The sequence below is a fragment of the Hypanus sabinus genome, chromosome 23 (assembly GCF_030144855.1).
Source record: "Hypanus sabinus isolate sHypSab1 chromosome 23, sHypSab1.hap1, whole genome shotgun sequence".
In the NCBI taxonomy this organism is placed as follows: domain Eukaryota; kingdom Metazoa; phylum Chordata; class Chondrichthyes; order Myliobatiformes; family Dasyatidae; genus Hypanus; species Hypanus sabinus.
In genome coordinates, this window is record NC_082728.1 from 29,891,129 (window position 1) to 29,914,205 (window position 23,077).

General features: G+C 38.1%; 1 protein-coding gene across 1 annotated transcript in view; it reads left to right on the top strand.

Annotated features, from left to right (window-relative positions):
* The window catches only part of mfsd11 (major facilitator superfamily domain containing 11), a 29,131-nt gene extending 6,518 nt beyond the window's left edge, over positions 1–22,613 (top strand). The window contains exons 5-13 of the mRNA XM_059948631.1: positions 6,316–6,412; positions 9,009–9,067; positions 10,594–10,738; positions 12,979–13,016; positions 13,118–13,183; positions 13,725–13,850; positions 13,939–14,125; positions 18,122–18,257; positions 18,435–22,613. Coding sequence (XP_059804614.1) covers positions 6,316–6,412; positions 9,009–9,067; positions 10,594–10,738; positions 12,979–13,016; positions 13,118–13,183; positions 13,725–13,850; positions 13,939–14,125; positions 18,122–18,257; positions 18,435–18,596 — 1,016 coding nt within the window. The 3' untranslated portion in view covers positions 18,597–22,613. The remainder of the gene's footprint in view (positions 1–6,315; positions 6,413–9,008; positions 9,068–10,593; positions 10,739–12,978; positions 13,017–13,117; positions 13,184–13,724; positions 13,851–13,938; positions 14,126–18,121; positions 18,258–18,434) is intronic.
* The last annotated feature ends 464 nt before the right edge of the window (positions 22,614–23,077 follow it).

Here is a 23,077-nt window from a genome sequence, read left to right on the forward strand (position 1 = left end):
AATTAGGATTTTCAGAAGAACAGTATCAAGCCTGCATGAAATGTAGACAGTTGGAATAATCTGATTTTCCTTAATCTTTAATCAAAAGCTTTTAAAGTAGTCAAATTCAGAACCATTATTTTGTCACTATTTTTGATGAAAGCAGATTCAGCAAGCTCATTGTCCACAATATTTGCCTGTTAACCCACGTCCTAAAATTTGGCTGCATGCCCTGAGTGAGCAGTAGCAGGACAGGATCATGTTTTTTTTTAAAAAAAGGCTTAATATTCCATTTATATACATGCTTTTAAATCTGTTTAGAATTCCATGTTTTAGTGGAATAATTCCATGGTGTGTTGTAGCTTTTTGACAAGAAGTAACTGATATATTCTTATAGACTGCATTATTCACATTTCCATGGCTAATTATCTTTTCAAGATGCATTTTCTTTAAATACCTGCTTCCGTGTTTTTTTTTTCCTCCCTGTATTATTTTGCCTTTTCCTTTCCAATAGGCAAGTTAAATTCTCCCATTTGTTCTGTGCGATAAGGCAGCCATTGCAATATACAGATACTTCAAAAACCGGCTTTCTTTAGTTGACATTTTAATAACTAGTTTATACTGGATGACACGGCAGCAGAATTCTGATGATGGTTCAGATTTAGAATAGAATCGGGAAATTATGGGAATATTTTGTTGGGCAGCAATATTCCAGTAGTGCTATTATTAATCTGAATTGTTAATGTTTATTCCCCATGATACAGATTGCATCATTTGTATTGCATGTCTCTATTAGTGCTACTTTTCAGGTGCTAGTTGTTTGCAATATGAGGTTTATGTCGGACCTTTTGTTTCATTTCAAAGTGTTAGCCTGCATAAATTATCCCCTTCTATGAATATTAGTGTTGTCCTCTTATTTAAGGTATTTTTAATAGGATTTCACAAAACTGAAAAAAAATCAGTTTCAAATGGCACAAGTTTATCTGGTGTGCAAATTTAGCATTTTGTGTACAAATGAACATTACCCAGCAATTCAATCTGTAGGTTATTTTAGTTGGAAAAGCCACAGTCCTTCCTCGCTGTTCAATTTTTTTTTTTGAAAAATGTTTGATTCAAAATAATATCTTGAGAGTCGTAAAACTCTCTGTTCCCACGCTGCAAAAGTACTTTTTTTTTACCCCCATCATTATTTGTGTCAGTGTCTTGCTACATTTTTCTTGTGAACTTTAACTTTTTCCTGAACTTGGCTTGTAACCATGATTTTCATATTCTATCTCTATTTCTTCAATGAAGTCTGTTGGGTGGAAATTATTGGAATCTTGCTACATTCAGCAATTTGTAATTTTAAAGGTTGATTTGGTCTTGCATATTTCAACAGGAAATTAGACCATCCTTCAGTTTGTTTTTCATCGTTCAACTCCTGATATTTTTCACTATTTCTACCATTATTTTTTCCAAGGATGTTTAAGGTTGATGTTTGAGATGGGTCCTACTTAATTCACTCTATTTCCTTTAGTCGGGGGATGAACAAGAATTGATTTTAAAGTAATTAGGAGGATTGAAGGATTAGAGAAGAGATGTGAAAGAAGGTGTTTTCACCCACAGGGAATCTGAATCAGTCAGGTTAATATCACTGGCATCTGTCTTGAAGTTTGTTGTTTTGGGGTAGCAATACATTGCAATACACTATATTAAAATAAAACTATATTCTTTTTCTGATCCTCTACAGTGGTCCCTCCTTACCAGTTAAAATGCTGTCCCTGATACATCTGTAGAAATATGTCAGTGTTTTTGACATACCAAAACTGCTAATGTAATATAGCTGCTGTCATGCTTTCTTTGTAATTGCAAGAATACATTGGCCCCAGGATTGACCCTTGGAGACGTTGACACCCAGGAACTTGAAACTGCTCATTCTTTCCACTTCTGATCCCTCAATGAGGACTGTTGTGTGTTCCCTCCACTTCCCCTTCCTGAAGTCCACAATCAATTCCTTAGTCTTACTTACGTTGAGTGCAAAATTGTTGTTGTGATACCACTCAACCAGCTGATCTCTCACTCCTGTATGCCTCCTCATCACCATCTGACATTCTACCAGCAATAGTTTTGTTGTCAATAAATTTCTAGGTGGCATTTGAGCTGTGGCTAGCCACACAGTCATGGGTGTAGAGAGAGTAGAGCAGCAGGCTTGGCATACATCCTTGAATGTAATTGTCAGTAAGGGGGAAGATGTTATTTCCAATTGGCACGGACTGTGCTCTCCCAGTGAGGAAGTTGAGGATCCAGTTACAGAGGGAGGTACAATTTCTGAAGCTTGTTGATTAGAACAGGGGGTATGATTATGTGGAACACTGAACTGTAATCAATATACTGCAGCCTGACATAGGTGTTACTATTGGTGAGGCTATGAAACTATGAAACCTGTTGCTTGAAATGGTGATACAGACAGAAATCCTCTCTGCACTTAAAAAAAAAATCACTAAATAAGTGTTCTGAGTACTTTAAACTACAAGATTGCAGATCAAGTGCTGGAAGGTGGGAGTAGGCCAAAGAGAAACAGGCAGTCCCCGGGTTACATAGAAACATAGAAAATAGGTGCAGGAGTAGGCCATCCGGCCCTTCGAGCCTGCACCGCCATTCAGTATGATCATGGCTGATCATCCAGCTCAGAACCCTGTACCTGCTTTCTCTCCATACCCCCTGATCCCATTAGCCACAAGGGCCATATCTAACTTCCTCTTAAGTATAGCCAATGAACCGGCCTCAACTGTTTCCTGTGGCAGAGAATTCCACAGATTCACCACTCTCTGCGTGAAGAAGTTTTTCCTCATCTCGGTCCTAAAAGGCTTCCCCTTTATCCTTAAACTGTGACCCCTCGTTCTGGACTTCCGTTCCTAAGTCCATCTTTAAGTTGGATCTGTACACAAGTCGGAACAGGTACATCCAGTATTATTTAGCGTCAGTTGGATTTTAGTAAGGCATTTGACAAGGTACCACATGGTAGGCTTATTCAGAAAGTCAGAAGGCATGGGATCCAGGGAAGTTTGGCCAGGTGGATTCAGAATTGGCTTGCCTGCAGAAAGCAGAGGGAGGGAGTACATTCGGATTGGAGGGTTGTGACTAGTGGTGTCCCACAAGTTTCGGTTCTGAGACCTCTACTTTTAGTGATTTTTATTAATGACCTGGATGTGGTGGTAGAAGGGTGGGTTGGCAAGTTTGCAAAGGACACAAAAGTTGGTGGTGGTGTGGATAATGTTGAGGATTGTCGAAGATTACAGAGAGACATTGATGGGATGCAGAAGTGGGCTGAGAAGTGGCAGATGGGGTTCAACCCAGAGAAGTGTGAGGTGGTACACTTTGGAAGGACAAACTCCAAGGCAGAGTACAAAGTAAATGGCAGGATACTTGGGAGTGTGGAGGAGCAGAGGGATCTGGGGGTACTTGTCCACAGATCCCTGAAAGTTGCCTCACAGGTAGATAGGGTAGTTAAGAAAGCTTATGGAGTGTTAGCTTTCATAAGTCGAGGGATGGAGTTTAAGAGACTCGGGATAATGATGCAGCTCTATAAAACTCTGGTTAGGCCACACTTGGAATACTGTGTCCAGTTCTGGTTGGCTCTCGAGAGGAAGGATGTGGAGGCATTGGAAAGGGTACAGAGGAGATTTACCAGGATGCTGCCTGGTTTAGGGAGTATGCATTATGATCAGAGATTAAGGGAGCTAGGGCTTCACTCTCTGGAGAGAAGGAGGATGAGAGGAGACATGATAGAGATATACAAGGATAGTGGACAGCCAGTGCCTCTTCCTCAGGGCACCACTGCTCAATACAAGAGGACATGGCTTTAAGGTAAGGGATGGAAAGTTCAAGGGGGATATTAGAGGAAGGTTTTTAACTCGGAGAGTGGTTGGTGCGAGGAATGCACTGCCTGAGTTAGTGGTGGACGCATATACACTAGTGAAATTTAAGAGACTACTAGACAGGTGTCTGGAGGAATTTAAGGTGGGGGGTTATATGGGAGGCAGGCTTTAAGGGTCAGCACAACATTGTGGGCTGAAGGGCCTGTCTGCTGTACTGTTTTATGTTCTAGTCAAACATTTGTCTTGGTATATAGTATATATTTTACCTTTCTATGCATATAAAACACTTAAGAAACACTTCCAAAACATCTGAGATGTAATACAGTACATAATAATACAGTAATAATAAAAGTAACTACATATAGTTCCATCGATGTCTTGCATACTGGAAGGGGAATTCGTGAGGTAACATTATGATGGACCTGGTGCTGGAGAGTCAGGGTTTGATTCTGCTGCTGGAGAGGGGGGTTTACTGCTGGAAGAAAACTCCGAGACTTTTCTTGCAGTAAAGTAAGGCTAATTGGAATATTATGCTGATTTTGATTGTCTAACCAAATTATCAATAGCCTTTCCATTTCAATAATCAAACTACTGCATTGCTTAGTAATAATTGTAACTTTAATCGGGCAGTCCTTTCACATGCTCCATTATTCTCACTTTATCCTTTAAAATTCTTCCCATTGTTGACCGACTGTAGCCTAACACTTTTCCAATGACCGATGGCGTTTCACCTCTTTCCGATCACTTTATTATTTCCACCTTATTTTCAATCGTGATCGTTTTCCTTTTCTTTGATCCATCACCAGCACTTGCTTCAGAGACGTAGTAAATAAGAAAAAAATTTAAGCCAAGTACAAAGTTACACACTCAACAGTGTTAACAGAAACGTGATCAGAATTAAAATGGTGGACAGTGTTCTCTTTCCTCGAGCCGACGAGCTGCTGAAGCTGCGCAAAGTTTTCATGAGTGTCACAACGTAGTGCGTGCGTTTGTTATTACAAACCATTATATTTAATCCAAATTTTCAATACAGTGTAATAGGCTTTATGGCAGGCCGTTGGTAAGTACGAGTTGTTTGTAACTCGGGGGCTGCCTGTACTTTATAACCAACATGATGTAAATATTCTGTGATTCTCTGGGTGATGATCTTTTGGACTTCTCAGTTGGTAAATTATTCAGTCATAACTGAGATGTGATAGTAAAAACATTGTAGTGCATTTAAATGCAGAAGGTAGCAGTATCGGTAAATGAAAAACTACTGGAAAACCGTGTGGGAAGAAGTAACAAATGGTTGCAAATTTGAAAAATTATCTCTCTTTTGCTTTCCACAGCTGCTACCTGAACTACTCGGGGTTTAAAGCAGTGACTGTTTTTATTTCAAGTTTCCAGCATTTGCAGACACTCTGATTGCAATATGCTCTACTTGGTTGGATACAATTCTAAGTCCGTGAATCATTGTACAAATTCCTTTGGGAGATGAGGTTGGGGTGGGAAACAAAGTCTGAAAGAGTTGACACTGCACTGCTTTCTTTCACTCGATGGGAATTGAGTAACACAGGTAGGAACACGCAGCAGTGAAGCATGACTTTGGTCATGCGGAAAGGAATATAATAAAGAGTGTGACCTTTGAGTAAAGGAAAGCAAATTCAGCAATGGACTGTGTCCTCTGAGCTAATGAAGTAAATGAAAAAAAATTTTGTGACTGGTTGAGAATTTTGCCACATTTAACACAATCATCTGCACAAATTTATATCTACTGAATTCTTTAAACAATGAGGTTATGAATTATTATAATTATGAAGAATTATTTTTGCTGAAATACAAATCTAAGTGGACTATTACAGCAAAATATTACAGATGCACTATAGAGTCATAGAGCAATACAGCATTGATACAGACCTTTCAGTCCAATAGGTTTATGCTGACCACAGTGTGCACCCAGCATGTCGCAATTTCATGTTCTCAGCCCAAGTTTCCCTTCGTGTACCTGTCCAAATACTTCTCAAATTATACTATTGTACCTGCCTTAATTACTTCCTATGGCAGCTCGTTCAATATACTCTCCACCCTCCGCATGGAAGTGTTACCCCTCAAGTCATTCTTAAATCTTTTCCCTCTCACTCAAAATTCATCATTTCACACATGGCTGTATTGAAATTCACTTGCCAATCCTTACACCACTCCTCTAATTGATCAAGATCCCTCTGTGGTTTACGACAGCCTTCATGATCATCAACAGATCCTCATTTAATGTCATCTTTAAACTACCGATCAAACCTTGTACCTTTACATCCAAATCATTTATATAAATAATAAACAACAGTAATCCCAACACCAGTGTAGTATTATGGGAACTGCAGCTTGAAAATCTTGGAAGAAAGTGTACAGTACTCTAGTGATGTATAACTGATAAATTGATTATTTTATAAAACTGGTTGAAATTTGTTGCAATGATTGAACATTTCTTAATGTTTTTCAGTGATATGGACAGCACAAGGCAATTGTTTGACAATTAATTCGGATGAAAATACAATTGGAAGAAACAGTGGAATATTTTGGGCTTTATTGCAATTTAGGTATTTATTTAAAAAGTGACTATATTATGATGCATACATCTGTACATCTATTTCAAGGCTGATAAATGTTTAACTAACTTGTTCCTTTATTTAAATATATTATGTGTGCAAGTGCCATTTATGAGGAAATGAAAGCTTTAAATGTTTGTGCTTGCTGTAATTTACAGAAGTTAACAAATTTACAAGTGCTTTTTGGGTGAATTCTTCACTCCAACTTCCTATCCTATCTTCAAAATTCAATGTAAATATATAATCAAAGTGCCTATATGTCACCATTTTCTTGCGGGCGATCATCGTAACTAGAAGAAGCACAACAGAATCAATGAAGAACTGCACCCGCCAAAATGAACAAACAACTGATGTGCAAAAAACAAAGCTCTGCAAATACAAAAAGAAAGAATAATAAATAAATAAATTTTGAGCATTAAGGTTCAAAAGTACATTATTTAAAGGGAAATTACAGGCTGCAGATTGCAGTGAGAGTAGTTCATAAGTATATTCAGAATTTTCGTAAGCTGCCCGCAATGCATCGCCATGTTTCACCAGTACCATCTTGCCAATGTTTGCCTTCTCATCATTCTCAACTATTGTTTAATAAATGTACTTTTTGAGTATTCCTATTCTTTCATTTTACTAATGCTGATGTGCTTAATGTATAGCATTGGACCTCAGATTTACATCATCTAATAATGAGCACAATTACACTGCCACATCAAATGTTAACTTTAAGATCATATAGTTCAAAACAATCTGAGAATTGGAGCTGAAAGTTTAACCATATTCTTAATAAGTATAGAACAATTTGGTGTTGTTAAAGAACGTTCTTTCTTTTTAATGAAATCAAAACCTGCAAATGCTGGACAAACTAATATTTACAGAGCATTTTGGTGTTGTTAAAGAACGTTCTTTCTTTCTTAATGAAATCAAAGCCTGCAAATGCTGGACAAACTAACAAGGAGTTTCAACCTGTAAGTTTACTTCAGATACTGTTTCCACAGATGCTGTCTCACTTGTTGAATGTTGTTTGCATATTCTTCTTTTATTTCATTTATTTTCATTTAAGTTTTGTTTTCCCCTCTGCAAGAAACTAACAAAATTGGGTAGAAGTAAATATTACAAAGTAAACCTCATCTGAATTCAGCCACATTATAGATTCTGATTGTAAATTGTTGCTAAAAAAAAAAAGACCTATAATTCTTCGAATGAGGTTTCTTGTGACCCTGTTGGAAACTACTTTTTAAAAACCTGTTTTGTAACCTAAATCAATATAAAACTAAAGTGATTTAATCATCATTTGTATTTTCTTTAACATACTCAAGAATTTTTCTTACTATGTGGTAGTTCATCCCCACTTACTGGCAGGAAGTGGTATAGCAGTTATATAGCAGTTTATCACCTTTCTCATTTTTCATTGGCTAATTGTTAACACATTACCCACATGATGCAATTGTGCAACCATTGATGGGTTTATTCTTATCTAAGGAATTTTCTGTTATCTGCATTATAAGAGGTATTAGATTTTTCAGAGGAACATCTTTTTTCCTTCACTTTTTTGCTTTTCATTGACTCTGCTTTGTTTCTCAGCTCTTGACTTAGTTTGCTTAGTATTTGTATATTTGTTTAAACTTTGAAATAAACAATCATTAAGAATTGAGACTCCTCACCATTCTTGACCTCTGGAAGAACCCTAAGGATCAGAAAAGCAATAGAGATCCAACAAACCCAATGTTCAAATTACTTTGTTATTCTTTTATGTTAATTTTATTTTTGCAGGACCTGAGATAATCTCATTGAAGCATACAAAATTATTTAAGGGTTATATGAGGTTCATGCTTTTCCTTGGGTTGGGGTCCAGAATCAGCGATCATGGTTGGGGTCCAGAATCAGCGATCATGGTCTCAAAATCAAGGGGCAGCAATTTAGATGAGAGATAGGAAAATCTTCATAGAGAATAATAATTCTTTGGAATTTGATTCTGGAGAGGACAGTGGAGGTTCTAGCACACAGAATATTCAGAATGTGGTTGATTTATCTGTGATTGGATTTGAAGCTAATGTGGCATTAAGGTACAAGGCGTTATACAAGGTTATTGATTATTGGTGGCACAGAGTCAAAAAGCCTAATCATATCTGATACATATTTTTCTTTTTAAATATAATTTTGTAAATAACTTTCTAGATTGTGACAGATCCAGAAAATGCAATGTGGTTTGTTTGGTAATATATCTAAACTTCAAGACAGATGCAAATCAGATTAAAAAGGCACTTGGCCAAATTGTTAGATTGGGGAGGGTTAACCAAATGCTAAATAAAAGCTGAGTTTCAAGCAATTTTGTAAAGGAGTAAGGGGCACTCGACATGTCAGTCAAAATGTCAGCTGCTGTGGGGAGAGGGAGTGCTAGATGCACAAATAGCTGGAACTGTTAAAAGTTTGAGTTCCATTTTGTTTAGAAAATAGCTCTCTACAGACTATGACTTGTTTGAATTTTACTTGAATTGCTTTAATTTCTGTGAATTCTTGTCTTTTGAATAATGATACTATAATCATAGACATAGTTTTAATCAGTGAAATCTAATTTTTTTTCTCTTTTTCCTAGTCTTTTGTTTGGAAATCTGTACATTTATTTAGCATGGAAAGGAGAAAAGCATATTTCAGGTCAGTTCTCCTACCTATGTTGAACACATCACAAGAAGCAACACAGCACTAGTGTTATGTTGCAGACTACTGGTGCTTAATATATTTATAATTTGCTTGTTTTGGTGGCTGTGCCTTTTTTCTTCAGAATTTTTTTTAAAAAAGGGATCTTCCGTTCAATAAGTGTCTTAGAAATCATGATCATTGTGTTGCATCATACCACCAGTACAGTTTGCACTGTTCCCATGCTTATCTCTTATTGCTGTGTCTGGGCATTGTAAAATACCTGGCTTCTCTACTGCCAACCTTGGTGTGTGCTCTGAGTTTTAAACGCCGTCTTCACATTTCAACAAATTTCTTTTTCAAACTTGTGAAGGTCTGAGCTACTTGTCAAGAATGCTGTGATAAATCTGGTAGATTCTTCTTTAACTCTTAAATCTCTAATTAATTCAGGGATCTTGGAACACTGTAGTACGTAGCATATCTATCATTCATACTGTTAAAATTCAAAACTCCTTTGTGATCAAATAGGATTTTTTGTGAAAAAATAGGCAATTTTATAAAATAATCCTATAATTTATCTTTTAGTATTTTAAGAAGCACTTACTAAATCTCGTAGAGGTAGATGGAGTTTGGCTGTAATTTCTCAATTGTGAAATAGCATCAGATTTATGATCTCCCCATCTAATTGATCCCCTGCCCACTCAACTCAAAAACTTACGCAAAAGAGCTGCCATGAGCAATTTTGAGTAAGGCTTAATGCAAGCGGCTTAAATGGCATGTAAAGTGTGCAAGAGTGTTTTTGAGGCATCCTTCAAGGGATTTAACTTGGGTAACTGAAATGGGCAGGTGGAAATTTCAGCAGTGGAACATTCTGGGAACAGTGACCATAACTCTCTAAGTAGTTATGTAAATGGAAAAGGCTGGTCCTCAAGTTGAGACCAAAACTGGGAAAAGGCAGTGTTAGAGCAGACCTAGCAAAAGTAGATTTAAGATCAAGACTTGTGGGTAAAATTACATTTGGTAGTCTTTTAAATGAGCTAGCAGCAGTCGTTTCAATAAGGGTGAAGAGCAAATTTGTTAAGACTAGAAATGAAAAGCTTAGTGAAGGTTTGATCGCGGGAGGGGGGGAATAAGTCATGATAAGTATAGGCACTCACAGCAATTGCATTTCTTGAGGATATGTAGAGTGTACGAGAGAACTTAAGAAAGCAATTTGGGCAAAAGAGGACCATGAAATATTTAATCTAATTTCCCCCTTTGTGGCTACTTAAATATTAAATCTTTATTTACATTTTTTTTTCACAGAGTCACTTTAACATTTATCTTCCTTATTTTGAATTTCCTTTTTGCACCCTCATTCATTGGGCACCTCTTCTTGTGTCATCTTTGCAAAATAATTGTATTCCATTATCACAGAACATTTCCATGCTTTATGGGAATGGCTTGGCAGCTTGTACCCATCCTCTCCAGCTCTTAGTGATCCCTTTCTTTTCTAAATTTTAGTGAGTTCATTATTTTGTAGTATTTTTTCCCTGTTATTTCAGATTACGACCGCAAGACTGTTTATACTGCACTCACTGTAGTTTGTTTGGTTGGAAGTGTCCTATTCATTCTTATAAGGAAACCTGCTTCAGAGCCTCAGTCAACAGAAAATGAAATATCTGATGATGAGCCTGAAACTACACTTAGGTAAATTTTTGTTTTCTTTACGGAAACATGAGATCATGAGGTGGAGACATGTGGTTCAAGAAATCCAGACTATGATGAGTAACTCCATATTTCATTTATGTGGGCATCTTTTAGATTTCATTTTTCTTTTATCAATTGGTCATGCATGCTGGAAAGATTCAGATTGAAAAATTCAATGTGTGAAACTCTGGAAATGAGCTTTATTTAACTCTATGGACATTGAGTACTTAATATACACCATTTTGAAAATGGTAACATTCTCATTAATATAAAGGTGTAATTTTTTGAAAATCCTAACATGATCTGGATAAATAAGTGCTTAAATTATTGAAGTCTGAGGGCAGAAATGACATATAATGTAATTTGAATTTTTTTTCATTAACTCTTTCTTGACTTTCAGCCCTCTTCCTGAATCTTCTGTAGTTTTTTTATAACTATAAACATTTCAGGAAATGGTTCCGTTAACTTGTTTCCTTTGCCAATGTATGCGTTATGAAAATATTCATCTACACACATGCTAATTTATTGGTTTAGACATATATACTCTTGCATGAATGTTGGTTTATACAATACTCAATTCATAAACCACTTGATAAGATTGTGTAACTTGAATTTGTATATAAAAAAACAAATGAAGGTAAATCAAAGACCTCCCAGCGAGCTTGATTAAAAGTTAATTTGCAATGTGTTGAGCAAGTGAGGGTAATCATTTCTATTTGCTTTGTGTGTGCTCAGAAAAGGAGCTCACGTTCAGCTCTGGTGATTTCAGAATCAGGTTTATTATCACTGGCATGTGTCGTGAAATTTGTTAACTTGGCAGCAGCAGGTCAATGCAATACATAATGAATAGTAAATCAGTTACAGTATATGCATATTGAATAGATTAAAAATCGTGCAAAAACAGGAATAATAAATAAAGTGAGGTTGTGTTCATGGGTTCAAAGTCCATTGAGGAATCAGATGGCAGAGGGGAAGAAGGTGTTCCTGAATTGCTGAGTGTGTGCCTTCAGGCTTTTGTACCTCCTACCTGATGGTAACAGTGAGACAAGGGCATGCACTGGGTGCTGGGGGTCCTTAATAATGGACGCTGTCTTTCTGAGATACCGCTCCTTAAAGATGTCCTGGGTACTTTGTAAGCTAGTAAGCTAGTACCCAAGATGGAGCTGACTAAATTTACAACTCTCTGCAGCATCTTTTGGTCCTGTGCAGTAGACCCCACCCCACTGTCCCCCCCCCCCCCCCCCCATAGCAGACAGTGACGCTGCCTGTCAGAATGCTCTCCGTGGTACATTTATACAAGTTTTTAAGTGCTTTTGTTGACATACCAAATCTCTTCAGACTCCATTAGGAGTCGCTGTCTTGCTGCCTTTATAGTTGCATTGATATATTGAAACTAAGTTAGGTCTTCAGAGATCTTGACACCCAGGAACTTGAAACTGCTCACTCTCATCACTTCTGATCCTTCTACGAGGATTGGTATGTGTTCCTTTGAATTGCCCTTCCTGAAGTCCACAATCAGCTCTTTTTGTCTTACTGACATTGAGTGCAAAATTGTTTCTGTGACACCACTCCACTAGTTGGCATATCTTGTTCCTGTATGTCCTCTTGTCTCCATCTGAGATTCTACCAGCAATGGTTGTATCATCAACAAATTTATAGATGGTATTTGAGAGTAGAGCAGTGGGCTAAGCATACACCCCTAAGGTGCACCAGTATTGATCGTCTGCAAGGAGGAGATATTATTACCAATCTGCACTGATTGTGGGCTCCTGGTTAGGAAATCCAGTTACAGAGGCCCGGGCTCTGTAACTTCTCAATCAGAATTGTGGGAATGATGGTGTTAAATGCTGAGCTATAGTTGATGAACAGCATCCTGACATGGGTGTTTGTTTAGATTTGATTGGAAATCCCTGTTTATTTGAATTACAAATATGAAGCATACCTCACTCGGCCTGGGAGTCTCTGGTAGGTCTGCTTTTTATTTGTATACCTAAGAAACCTTGCAATATGGGAAATCATGCTATAGCATAACAGACTGAAGTCACCCTCAAAGCATGGATTTGAACAGGTTTTCCTAAAGTGGATCATACTATAGCTAGTGCAGCCCATGTAATGCAAATAGTGTTAGCTAATCCATCAATCGTGTTATAACCAGTTTGCGTTGCAGAAAAATATGTAGAAATAGAACTACCTGCACTTGGCTTTGCAAGGCTATTGATATGGTTTTACATAATTTACAGAACTGAAGGACGTTCATCCCAAGCAGTAGCTGCATTCAGTAAGTTTCTTGCACATATTTGAACCAATTCATTTTCCAGAAATTTACTGCATGCTTTATCTTAAAATCTCTCATTTATAGGAAATATGTTTTCTTAACAGAGAGTGCAATCAATATATTTTTTACCAAGGATATGCTGCTCCTAAGCGTTTGCATTGCTTACACAGGTGAGAATGTTAAGCTGAATAATCCTGTTACTATAGTATTAATAGATGCTAGGCTTTTTTTTAAATTCCAGTGTGTTCTTGTGCATTATATATCAAAACAATTGTTCCAATTTATCAAAATAACTATTGTTTTGTGGAGTGATTAAAAATGAATAGCAATTTGTTAAATATGTTAGCATATGTATATTTGTGTTACAGTTTTAAAGATAGAAAAATTACATTAAAATACATGAGATGGTAAGAAAAAAATCTAATAAAAGGATATCTAGATCAAACTTAGTCAGTGTCCTTGTAATATAACTGATCTCTAAAGAATGAACATTCTCACTGCTCATGATTGGCATTTCTTTCAATGGAAATGTAATGGGCTATGTTTGCACAACATAGTTGCAGTTTATTTGCCAGTTAACTGCCTGTTGGTATAGCTGATAATGTTGAACAGAATATGATGAAAGGTGGAAAAAATCTCTTGCACTTCAGCCTAGAAATGGAAGCATGTGAAAAGTTAATGAATGAAAATTTTAAAATATTTATTTTCTAGGTTTTGAGCTAACCTTTTTGAGTGGGGTGTATGGCACATGCCTGGGGGCAACAAATCACTTTGGGGATGAAGCCAAAAGTCTAATTGGTTTAAATGGCATCTTCATTGGCGTTGGAGAGATTGTAGGTTTGTAAACCCTTATTTTTGTTATTAAACAATGAAACGTACTTCTGTTAAAAGAAAATATATTTATTTCTTTTGTACTCATTTTTAGGTGGAGCAACATTTGGTTTATTGAACAAATTCCTCAGCAGATATCTTGGCATTGGCCGAAATCCTGTAGTTCTTCTAGGCTTATCATTACATATTCTAACTTTCTATCTCATTTTCCTAAATGTGCCAAACAATGCACCAATGGTTTCTGATGCAGGGACAAGTGAAGCTGCTTATATAATTCCAAGGTTGGTCATTAATTTGGTTTTCGCTTTTGCCTGTTACACATGCAGTATTACTAATTTATGTTTGTAGCTTGGGCATTAATTTGTTTAAATGGTGATTATTTGAAAAATATTATGAAATTCACAATTAAGTAAATATGGAGATACATGTTTAAATTGTTGAATTTGAGGAACAGTCGCTACTTATTAAGAGAGGTTTGTTACCTTCTGGGCCAGAATGTGCTTAATCTAATCCATGTTTATCTCCTGTGTGGTCACTGTAACCATGCTAACTTTCTGTTCCATGTGAGGATCATAAGACCCTACCCTCAAGCAATCATGGCAGGCTTGTTGTTGAGCCCTTTGCATTGGTTTCTATATACCTCGGATAAGTCTTTAAAAATGTTAGAATAGCTGATGTAAAGCTCAAGGGCTAAATGTACCTTGAACATAGCAGCGAGCAGAGGGTACGCTGACTCCAAGCTTTAAATACTTAGATAGTGTCTTAAAGTTTTTAGTCATTTCGGTCATCCAAAACTCCGTGAATACAGCATCACTGAACATTTAGACAAAATGACATTTAATCCACCGGCAACAGAGTTAATAGCAGTGGTCAACCGACTCGGGATTCTGCAGACCCGATGACAGGAACTTGGACTAAGCGGTTCAGCCAAGGAAGTGTCGGACGCAGGTGGTATGAGAGGAAGCAGAAACATGGCAAGAGAGCTGGGGCAGTAGCCAGGCTGAGCGTCAACCTAACCAGACCAGCAGTGTCATTGCGTTTCATGCCCAAAGTCCATTTGCTAGATAATAAAATGGACTCACTGAGACTGAAAATGAACACACTGAAAGAGATAAGAAACTGCTGCATTCTGGTTTTCACTGAAACGTGGTTAAACAACAACATGCCTGACTCAGCATTTCAATGCAATGTGATGTCTGTTCCATGCAGACAGGAGCCCTCTGACAGGGAAATCCAAAGGAAGTGGAATCTGTATGTACATTAAACAAAGGTTGGTGCATAAACTCACCTGTAATTAGCAGTCACTTTTATGGGGAAATTGAGCATCTTGCAAAGGGATGGCAGCCAGATTACCAGCTCTGGGAGTTTACTGTTGTGTCTTGGCCGCTGTCTCTATCCCCCCTGAGCGCGAACACCAAGGATACACTGGGAGAGCTTTACAAAATCATTGGCTTTTTACAAAACCAGCATCTGAATGGTCTCTTCATAATTGCAAGTGACTTCAATCATGTTAACCCGCGGGACATTTGACCAAAAATTCAACCAACACATCACCATGGCCACTAGGGGAACAAACAAGGGGACTGTATTTATTGAAAGCACACATGGTACATACAAAACCATCCCATGCCCTCATCTTGGCCTCTCTAACTACATCCCCCCCAATGTTAATCCCAGCATATCAACTGCTGCTGAAAATGGAGAAAGCAGTCAAGAGAACCATCACTGTATGGCCTAATAAGGCAACCTCTATGCTTCAGAACTGTTTAAACAGACTAACTGGCAGGTGTTCAAGGAGGCCATCACAAACAGTATAGACACAGACCTTGAGGAATATGCCTCATCTGTCATCATTGTGTTGACAACATTGGTACTTCAAGGTCGGTCGGTCTCATGGCACAACTAGAAGCTCTGGCTGAATGCAGAGGTGTGGTCCCTACTAAAAGTCCAGGATGCTGCTTTTAAGTCGAGCGACAGACAGCTTTCAGAGCCGTCAGAAGGAACCTCATCTTGGGTATCAAGAGGACAATGGCTGTCAACGCACAAAAAATTGAGAACACCTGTCTGATGACAATTCCTGGTGTATGTGGCTGGGCATCGAAGACATTACTGACTAAGAAAGGGGAAAGAATTGTCGTCTGTACCAGTGATGCCTTCCTTCCTGATGCTCTGAACAACTTGTATACATGCTTCCAGGCACCCCAGCCGCAGAATCTACCCCCCTCCCAGCGGAGCAGTCGCTGTCCGTGACAGCAGCAGACGTGAGAAGGACTCTGCAGAGAGTCAACCCCTGAAAGGCAGCTGGGCCAGACAACATCCCAGGCCGAGTGCTTGGGGACTGTGCTCACTGACATCTTCAACACTTCACTCATCCAGACTGCTGTCTCTACATGCTTCAAATCAGCCACCATCATCCCGATACCAAAGAACTTTATACCTCCAGAAGTAAATGACGACCATCCAGTGGCACTGACACCAATCATCATGAAGTGCTTTGAATGGCTGATAATGGCATATTATCAAAACTCCATTCCTGCCGCATTGGATACTCACCCGTATACTGATTGACGGAACTGCTCTACGACAGATGCCATAGCATATGTTATAGCCCTGGACCAGGCACACCTGGACACGAATGTTAGAACACTGTTTCTGGATTTCTGTTCAGCATTCAACACTATTGTCTCACAGACCTTGGTGAACAAACTCCTAAGCTTCGTCTGACTACCACCACTGTGCAACTGGGTGTTAGTCTTCCTAATGAAGAGGCCTCAGATAGTCAAGATGTACAGCTGTTCCTCCTTCCCCATCATCCTCAACATGGGTGACTCCCAGGGTTGTGTGATGATCCCAATGCTGTACACTCTGCTCACAAATAACTACACAGCCAAAAACCCAAGCAACCACATTCTTAAGTTTGCCATTGACGCAACAGCGGTGGGACTCATCACCAACAACAATGAGGTGGCCTACAAAGAGGAGGTGGAAGAGCTTGAGGTTTTCTGCCTGCCAAATAACTTCTTCCTCTTTGGTTATCAATTTCAAGAGAGCTCACACCACTAATACCCTTCTATACATCAGCAACACAGCAGTGGAAAGTGCAAGCTGTTTCATACTCCTGGGAATGCACCTCACGCACAACCTCTCGTGGTCCCAGAACACATCCTACACAGTCAGGAAAGGTCACCAACACCTCTACTTTCTGAGGAGCTGAAGAGAGCTGGACTTTGCACATCCATACTGGTGTCATTTCACAGATGTTAGAATTCCCTGTACTGCACAAGCTGCATCATTGCTTGATATGGAAACCACACTACGGCAGGCAGGGAGACTACAGTTGGTAGTCAACACCGCCCAACGCTTCACCGGCACCAGCCTACCCGCCATCAGGGACATGAGTACAGAAAGGTGCCAAAAAAAGCCAGTAACTTCATGAAGGATCCCACCAATTCACTCATGGACTGTTTGTTCCACTCCCATCAGGGAGGAGGCTACATAGCATCCATGCCAGGACTACCAGACATAAAAACAGTTACTTTCCCCAAGTGGTAAGACTGATCACCGCCTCCACCCACAAACTACACCACTACTTTATTATTTCCCATCAATCACTTTATATATGTATAGTCTAGCATCACTTTATGAACATACAATGTATGTAAGCTATCGTGTGTTTGTGTGTGTGTATGTATAATCTCTTTTTATTATTATTGTGTTCTTTATCTTTTGTGGGATTTTTGCTGCATCAGATCCAATTAATTACTTTGTTCTCATTCACACTTGTGTACAGGAACTGGCATTAAGCAATCTTGAATTGTATCTGCCCCCTCATCTCAGCAAGGCCGGGCTCCGCCCCCAGATTTATTATTTTAATTATTAATGGAATCTTTTTATCATCGCCTTTTGCAAAGATATCCATTCTCCAGTGTGTTCCTGATTTCTGCACACAAGCATACAGATGCAGACGTTAGGAGTATTCCGAGATGCAAAGAGAACTTTACCTGAGGTTCCTTTACAAATATCAGTCCATTATAAAGCATGTGGCAAGAATGGGGTGTAGTTCCTGTGTTGTGTTTTTTTTTTATTTTTGGATTCCATTCCCATTTAGTTTAAGTTCAAAACTGGGTTTACTTTTTTATTGTTTGATTCTATGAAAGTGACTGAATTGTTGAAATACTAGGGTTATTTTTGCAACTAGAAGTTGGCATTTATGGATGAATGATTACCATATTTGCATTGATGAATTTCCAGCTCATGATATGCCTTTTGATCCCCAGCAAAGTTATCGCAATAGTATGCAGTTTTCTTATGGGACTAGGAGACAGCTGCTTCAACACACAGCTCCTCAGTATTCTGGGATTTATGTATGCCCAAGAAAGTGCTCCTGCATTTGCTATCTTCAAATTTGTGCAAGTAAGAATAAATAAAACTTTCTCATGATGCATATCTTCCAAAGCCCATTCAAAGACAATTATAACTTCTAATATTAAACAGGAAATGAATAATTTAATGAACTGGTATTAACTAATTACTTTATGCTGCTCTTCATTATTGTTTGCTATTCCATTGAATTCTATTCTTTTTCCCCAGTCTATCAGTGCAGCAATTGCATTTGGCTACAGCAATTATCTAATGCTCCAGTGGCAGCTGCTTATCCTTTGCCTGACTGCGTTCTTTGGTACTGTCTCCTTCATCTTTGTGGAGTGGAATGCAAAATCAAATTTCCAAGGTCACAGTTATGAGCGCATTTAATGAAGAAACCATCTTTTTGAAACAAAAGTAGTCTAAATTTTTAAGTTCTATTTTGATTCTTGAACTTGTCTGTTAATGTAACTTGAGCATTTTAGTTTTACTGTGTAAACTTTTTCAAATATTAGTGTCACTTAAGGATCTAACTGGAGAAACTAGTAATTTCTATTGGCTTTAACTTGAAGCTTTACACTCGTATACTATATTGGGCAAAACCATTTTGCTCAAACTTAAAACAATGCAGTCAAGAAATATTCTGATTGAAGCAGATCTGAATATTCTAAAAATATTTAGCTGCTCTCTAAGGAATGCTGTTTTAAGCATTTCCCTGGTAGTATCCATGAGCATTATTTAGAACCAAGATTTCTTGCAAAATTGACTTGTTACTTAATAGGCAACAATCAGATTTCATTAAAATAGGACATACTTTTGTTTATGACTCAGAAATTTGAGACATTTCCAGTTCTTTTGAATAAGGGTGAAAGGGCTTGTTCCTGTTCTAAGACTTCAGTCACTTGTTTATAAACTAAAAGTTAGATAGTTCCTATTTCACCAAATGGTACTTTAATTGGTATTGTTAGCTTTTTAGAATTTATTTTAGGAAGATGTATTTCAACGATATCATTCATAACTGATCATGACTAATCTGACAATTTTACTAATTTTAAAGTGTTGGTGATTTATATATTGAAAACACTAATGTCTGGTGTTTTTTTTACTTCTGGTAGTCAGCTTTTAATCACTAATAATTTAGCTACAGAATTTATCCTTTTTGCTGTATGATTGTCAATTTTTTTCAAAAATTGAGCACTTGAAATGGCTACAGGTTTATCAGTAATGACTGTAATGTAAAATTTTAAAAGGAAATGTTATAAGCGAGAAGGGATTTAAATGCTAAATTCTGTATTACATGATGTCTTTACTTGCCAGTCTCACACTTTTAGAATTGTTTGGGAATTGTATTGAGTATATTTTTGATCCTATTTTTAACAATTTGTTTTTATAGCTACAGTCACTAGATACCAAAGCAAAATGCAGAAGTATTTTGATTTCTATAAAAGGGGAAACGTTCTTCCCTATTTAACAAAATTGGATGTTCACCAAGTCCTTTGCAATGATCTAGGTCAGGGGTCAGCAACCTTTACCACTGAAAGAGCCACTTGGACCCGTTTCCCACAGAAAAGAAAACACTGGGAGCCGCAAAACCCGTTTGACATTTAAAATGAAATAACACTGCATACAACGTTTTGTTTTGCCTTTATGCTATGTATAAACAAACTATAATGTGTTGCATTTATGAAATTGATGAACTCCTGCAGAGAAAACGAAATTACATTTCTGCATGCAACAAAAACATTTTGAACTCCGAAAAAAAGACGTTGGGTTGAAGGTTACTTTTAAGTAAAATACTCAACGTCTATTTGAGTCCTTCTTGTATTTATGAAAAACGCCAAACTTAAATTTGCCGCCAGCAGCAAACCAAACATAACGTCAGCCAGCTGTCAACCTGAAAAATAAAAGGACTATTTCACTGAACAATGAAAACATATGAATATACGTAAAATAATAGGCAATTAAAATATTTATCATACTTGTTCAGGTTGACTCACACCTGACAATTCAGTAGGGATGGATCGATGCTTAGGGGAGTGACCGGGAAGGATAATGTGTTTTTTTCCTCTCTGAACTCACAGAAGCGTTTCCCAAATGATGTTTGCATTGCGAAGATTGCAGAATGTAAATACTCCGAATTTATCATGTTGTGACCTTGTTTGAACTCTCTCAAATTGGGGAAGTGAGACAATGTGCCTTTCTGTAAACCTCTGGCAAGCAACGTCAACTTGCGCTGGAATGCCAAAACATCCTCCAACATGTGCAGGGCTGTACGTCCTTACCCCGTTGAAGAGCTGTGTTCAGCGTGTTCAGGTGCGCTGTCATGTCTACCATGAAGTGTAGCTTTTCCAGCCACTCTGACTGTTCCAGCTCAGGAAAGTTGAGCCCTTTGCTGCCCAGGAAAGTTTTCACTTCTTCCAGACACGCGACAAAGCATTTCAGCACCTCCCCTCTGGACAGCCAGCAATAAAAACACGTTGTAGCGGTGTGCTACACGCAGTCAGTAAACTGCAGTCAAAGATAGCTTTATTCGAACTAAACAGCCTTGCTTTTAAGCCTCCCTCAACCCGCCCCCCATGGGCGCGGATGCTGCAAAAGACACATACTCACAAACCCCCGTAGGCTATCTCCCTTAGCCTGAACGCTGGCTAATTGTGAGCCGGTTCGGATGTGTCAGGAAATGGGTCGCCACAACGTCTTATTTAGATTGTACAAGATCACCATAATCTTCAAATTTAGATTTACATTTCAAAAACTAACAAACTAACATAAAATACATTTTAATTAAATACTGACCATGTAGCGGTGTGCTGCACGCAGCGCTAAAATTACGACACGGAGTCGGTAACTGCAGTCGAAGGAAAAAACTTTATTCGAAATCTTCAGCCTCACTTTTAAGCCTCCCTCAACCTGCCCCCCATGGCGCAGAGGCTCCAAAGCTCTGTGCTCGCAAACCCCTGTAGGCTATCTAATTGTGAGCAGGTTCGGATGTGCCAGGAAAAGGGTCGCCACAACCAATTATTTCCCAAAGCAACAGGGAGCCGCAGCACAGACGTAAAAGAGCCACATGTGGCTCCGGAGCCGCGGGTTGCCGACCCCCGATCTAGGTGATAGCAATACGTTGTAACTCAGCATCAACATTGAATCACATGGTGGTGGGTTCAAATTCCATTCCAGAATGAGGCAGAGCTCTGATGGCAGTCAGCTTTACTTGTTCCTCAGGGTGGGTGTAATAGAACCCATGGCACTACGTCAAAGTAAGATGGGACAGTCTTCTGGTCATCATTAATCTTTTGACTAAAACCATATCTAAGGACAGATTACCTAGTCATTTTTGGGGAAATGCTAGAATCCATTATTATGGAAGAGTTAACACGATATTTAAATTATGAAATGTCAACTGTTTACTCTTTTCTGTAGATGCGGCTTGACGTGCTGAGTACCTCCAGCATTTTGTGTGTGTTGCTTTGGACTTCCAGCATCGGCAGATTTTCTCATGTTTGAGGGGGAGTTAAATTTATAGCATGGAGCAGAGTCATCAGGCATTGTGGAAAAACACATTGTAGATGAAAGGATAACTGCCTAACTAGTGTATGTAGATTTTCAACCAGCCTTTCAAAAGATTAGTAAACTAAATTGAAGTGTATAAAATTGGGGAAGAATGCTGGGGAGGGTTGACAGATTTATCAAAAGAAAACCATTGGAACACCAGAATCATTTTAGGGAGGCTGTGATTGGTGGGTGCTGTGGTCCCAGCTGTTGCAATATATTTCATTGATTTGGATGTTGGGTCCAAGTGTAACATATCTAGTTTGCTGATATAAATCAGAAATCTGAAAGGAAGTGTGACGAAGATAGAGAAACATGAGAGAGATGCAGATGAGCTCTGTGAGGATGTCGCAGATGGATTATAATGTAATGAAATGTGACATCATCCACTTTTACAGGTTGAATGATGTTGGTGTGCAGAGGGATTTGGGTGTCCTTGAGTAGTTCAGAATGCAAATGATATATAATAGTTCAGAATTCAAATGAAATATTGGGCTTTATTGCCAAAGAATTTGAATACAATATAATTGTATTGCACCCTGGTAATACCACACCTTCAATATTAGATAAAGTTTGGTCTAACTGAAGAAAGGTTATTTCCTTCATATTTTCAACTATGCAATTTTGGTATGTATCAATTACATGACCTGAAATTATAATTTGTGATTATCATGTACATGATGAGATTTGGCCTCATTGTCTTCTATGTCTTACATCAATCTATCTGCATACACTGGACGCTGTCTTCAATTTATAGAGACTTGTTTATTAAGTTGTTTGGATTGTGATTTACATTCCTTGATGCAGCTGGAAACTGTGACATTTTTGGTGTTTCATTGAATAAATTAAGTAACTTTATTTTTTCTTATTGAAGATCTGTATTTTTTCTTTCAATGCATTGTTTATTGATTAAATTATTAACAAGACTACAAACAGAAGTGAACCTCATGGAGATTAATAGGCTGAAACTAATTTTAATACTCGAAGAAGGAATATGAAATGAGGATTTGGTGCTATTCCAAAATCCTGATTGTTCCTGCTGATTTATGGCAACATTTGCAAGGGATGATTTTTGTGAGATTGGCAAGAAAATTGAGCATAATCCGCATCATTTCTACCAAGATCAGTTTGTGTTGAGATGAAGTTGACAATGTGACTAAACAAAGATCTGTGGAGAATGAATAGATCGACTATGATAAAATCTAGTTATAATTAGCTCTGGAAACATTGTTCAACTACCAACAAAGTTTTCTATGATTTTTTTTTTTATTTAGTGCCATTAAATGGATCTTGGACTAAATTAGAATTTCTATATTTTAGTA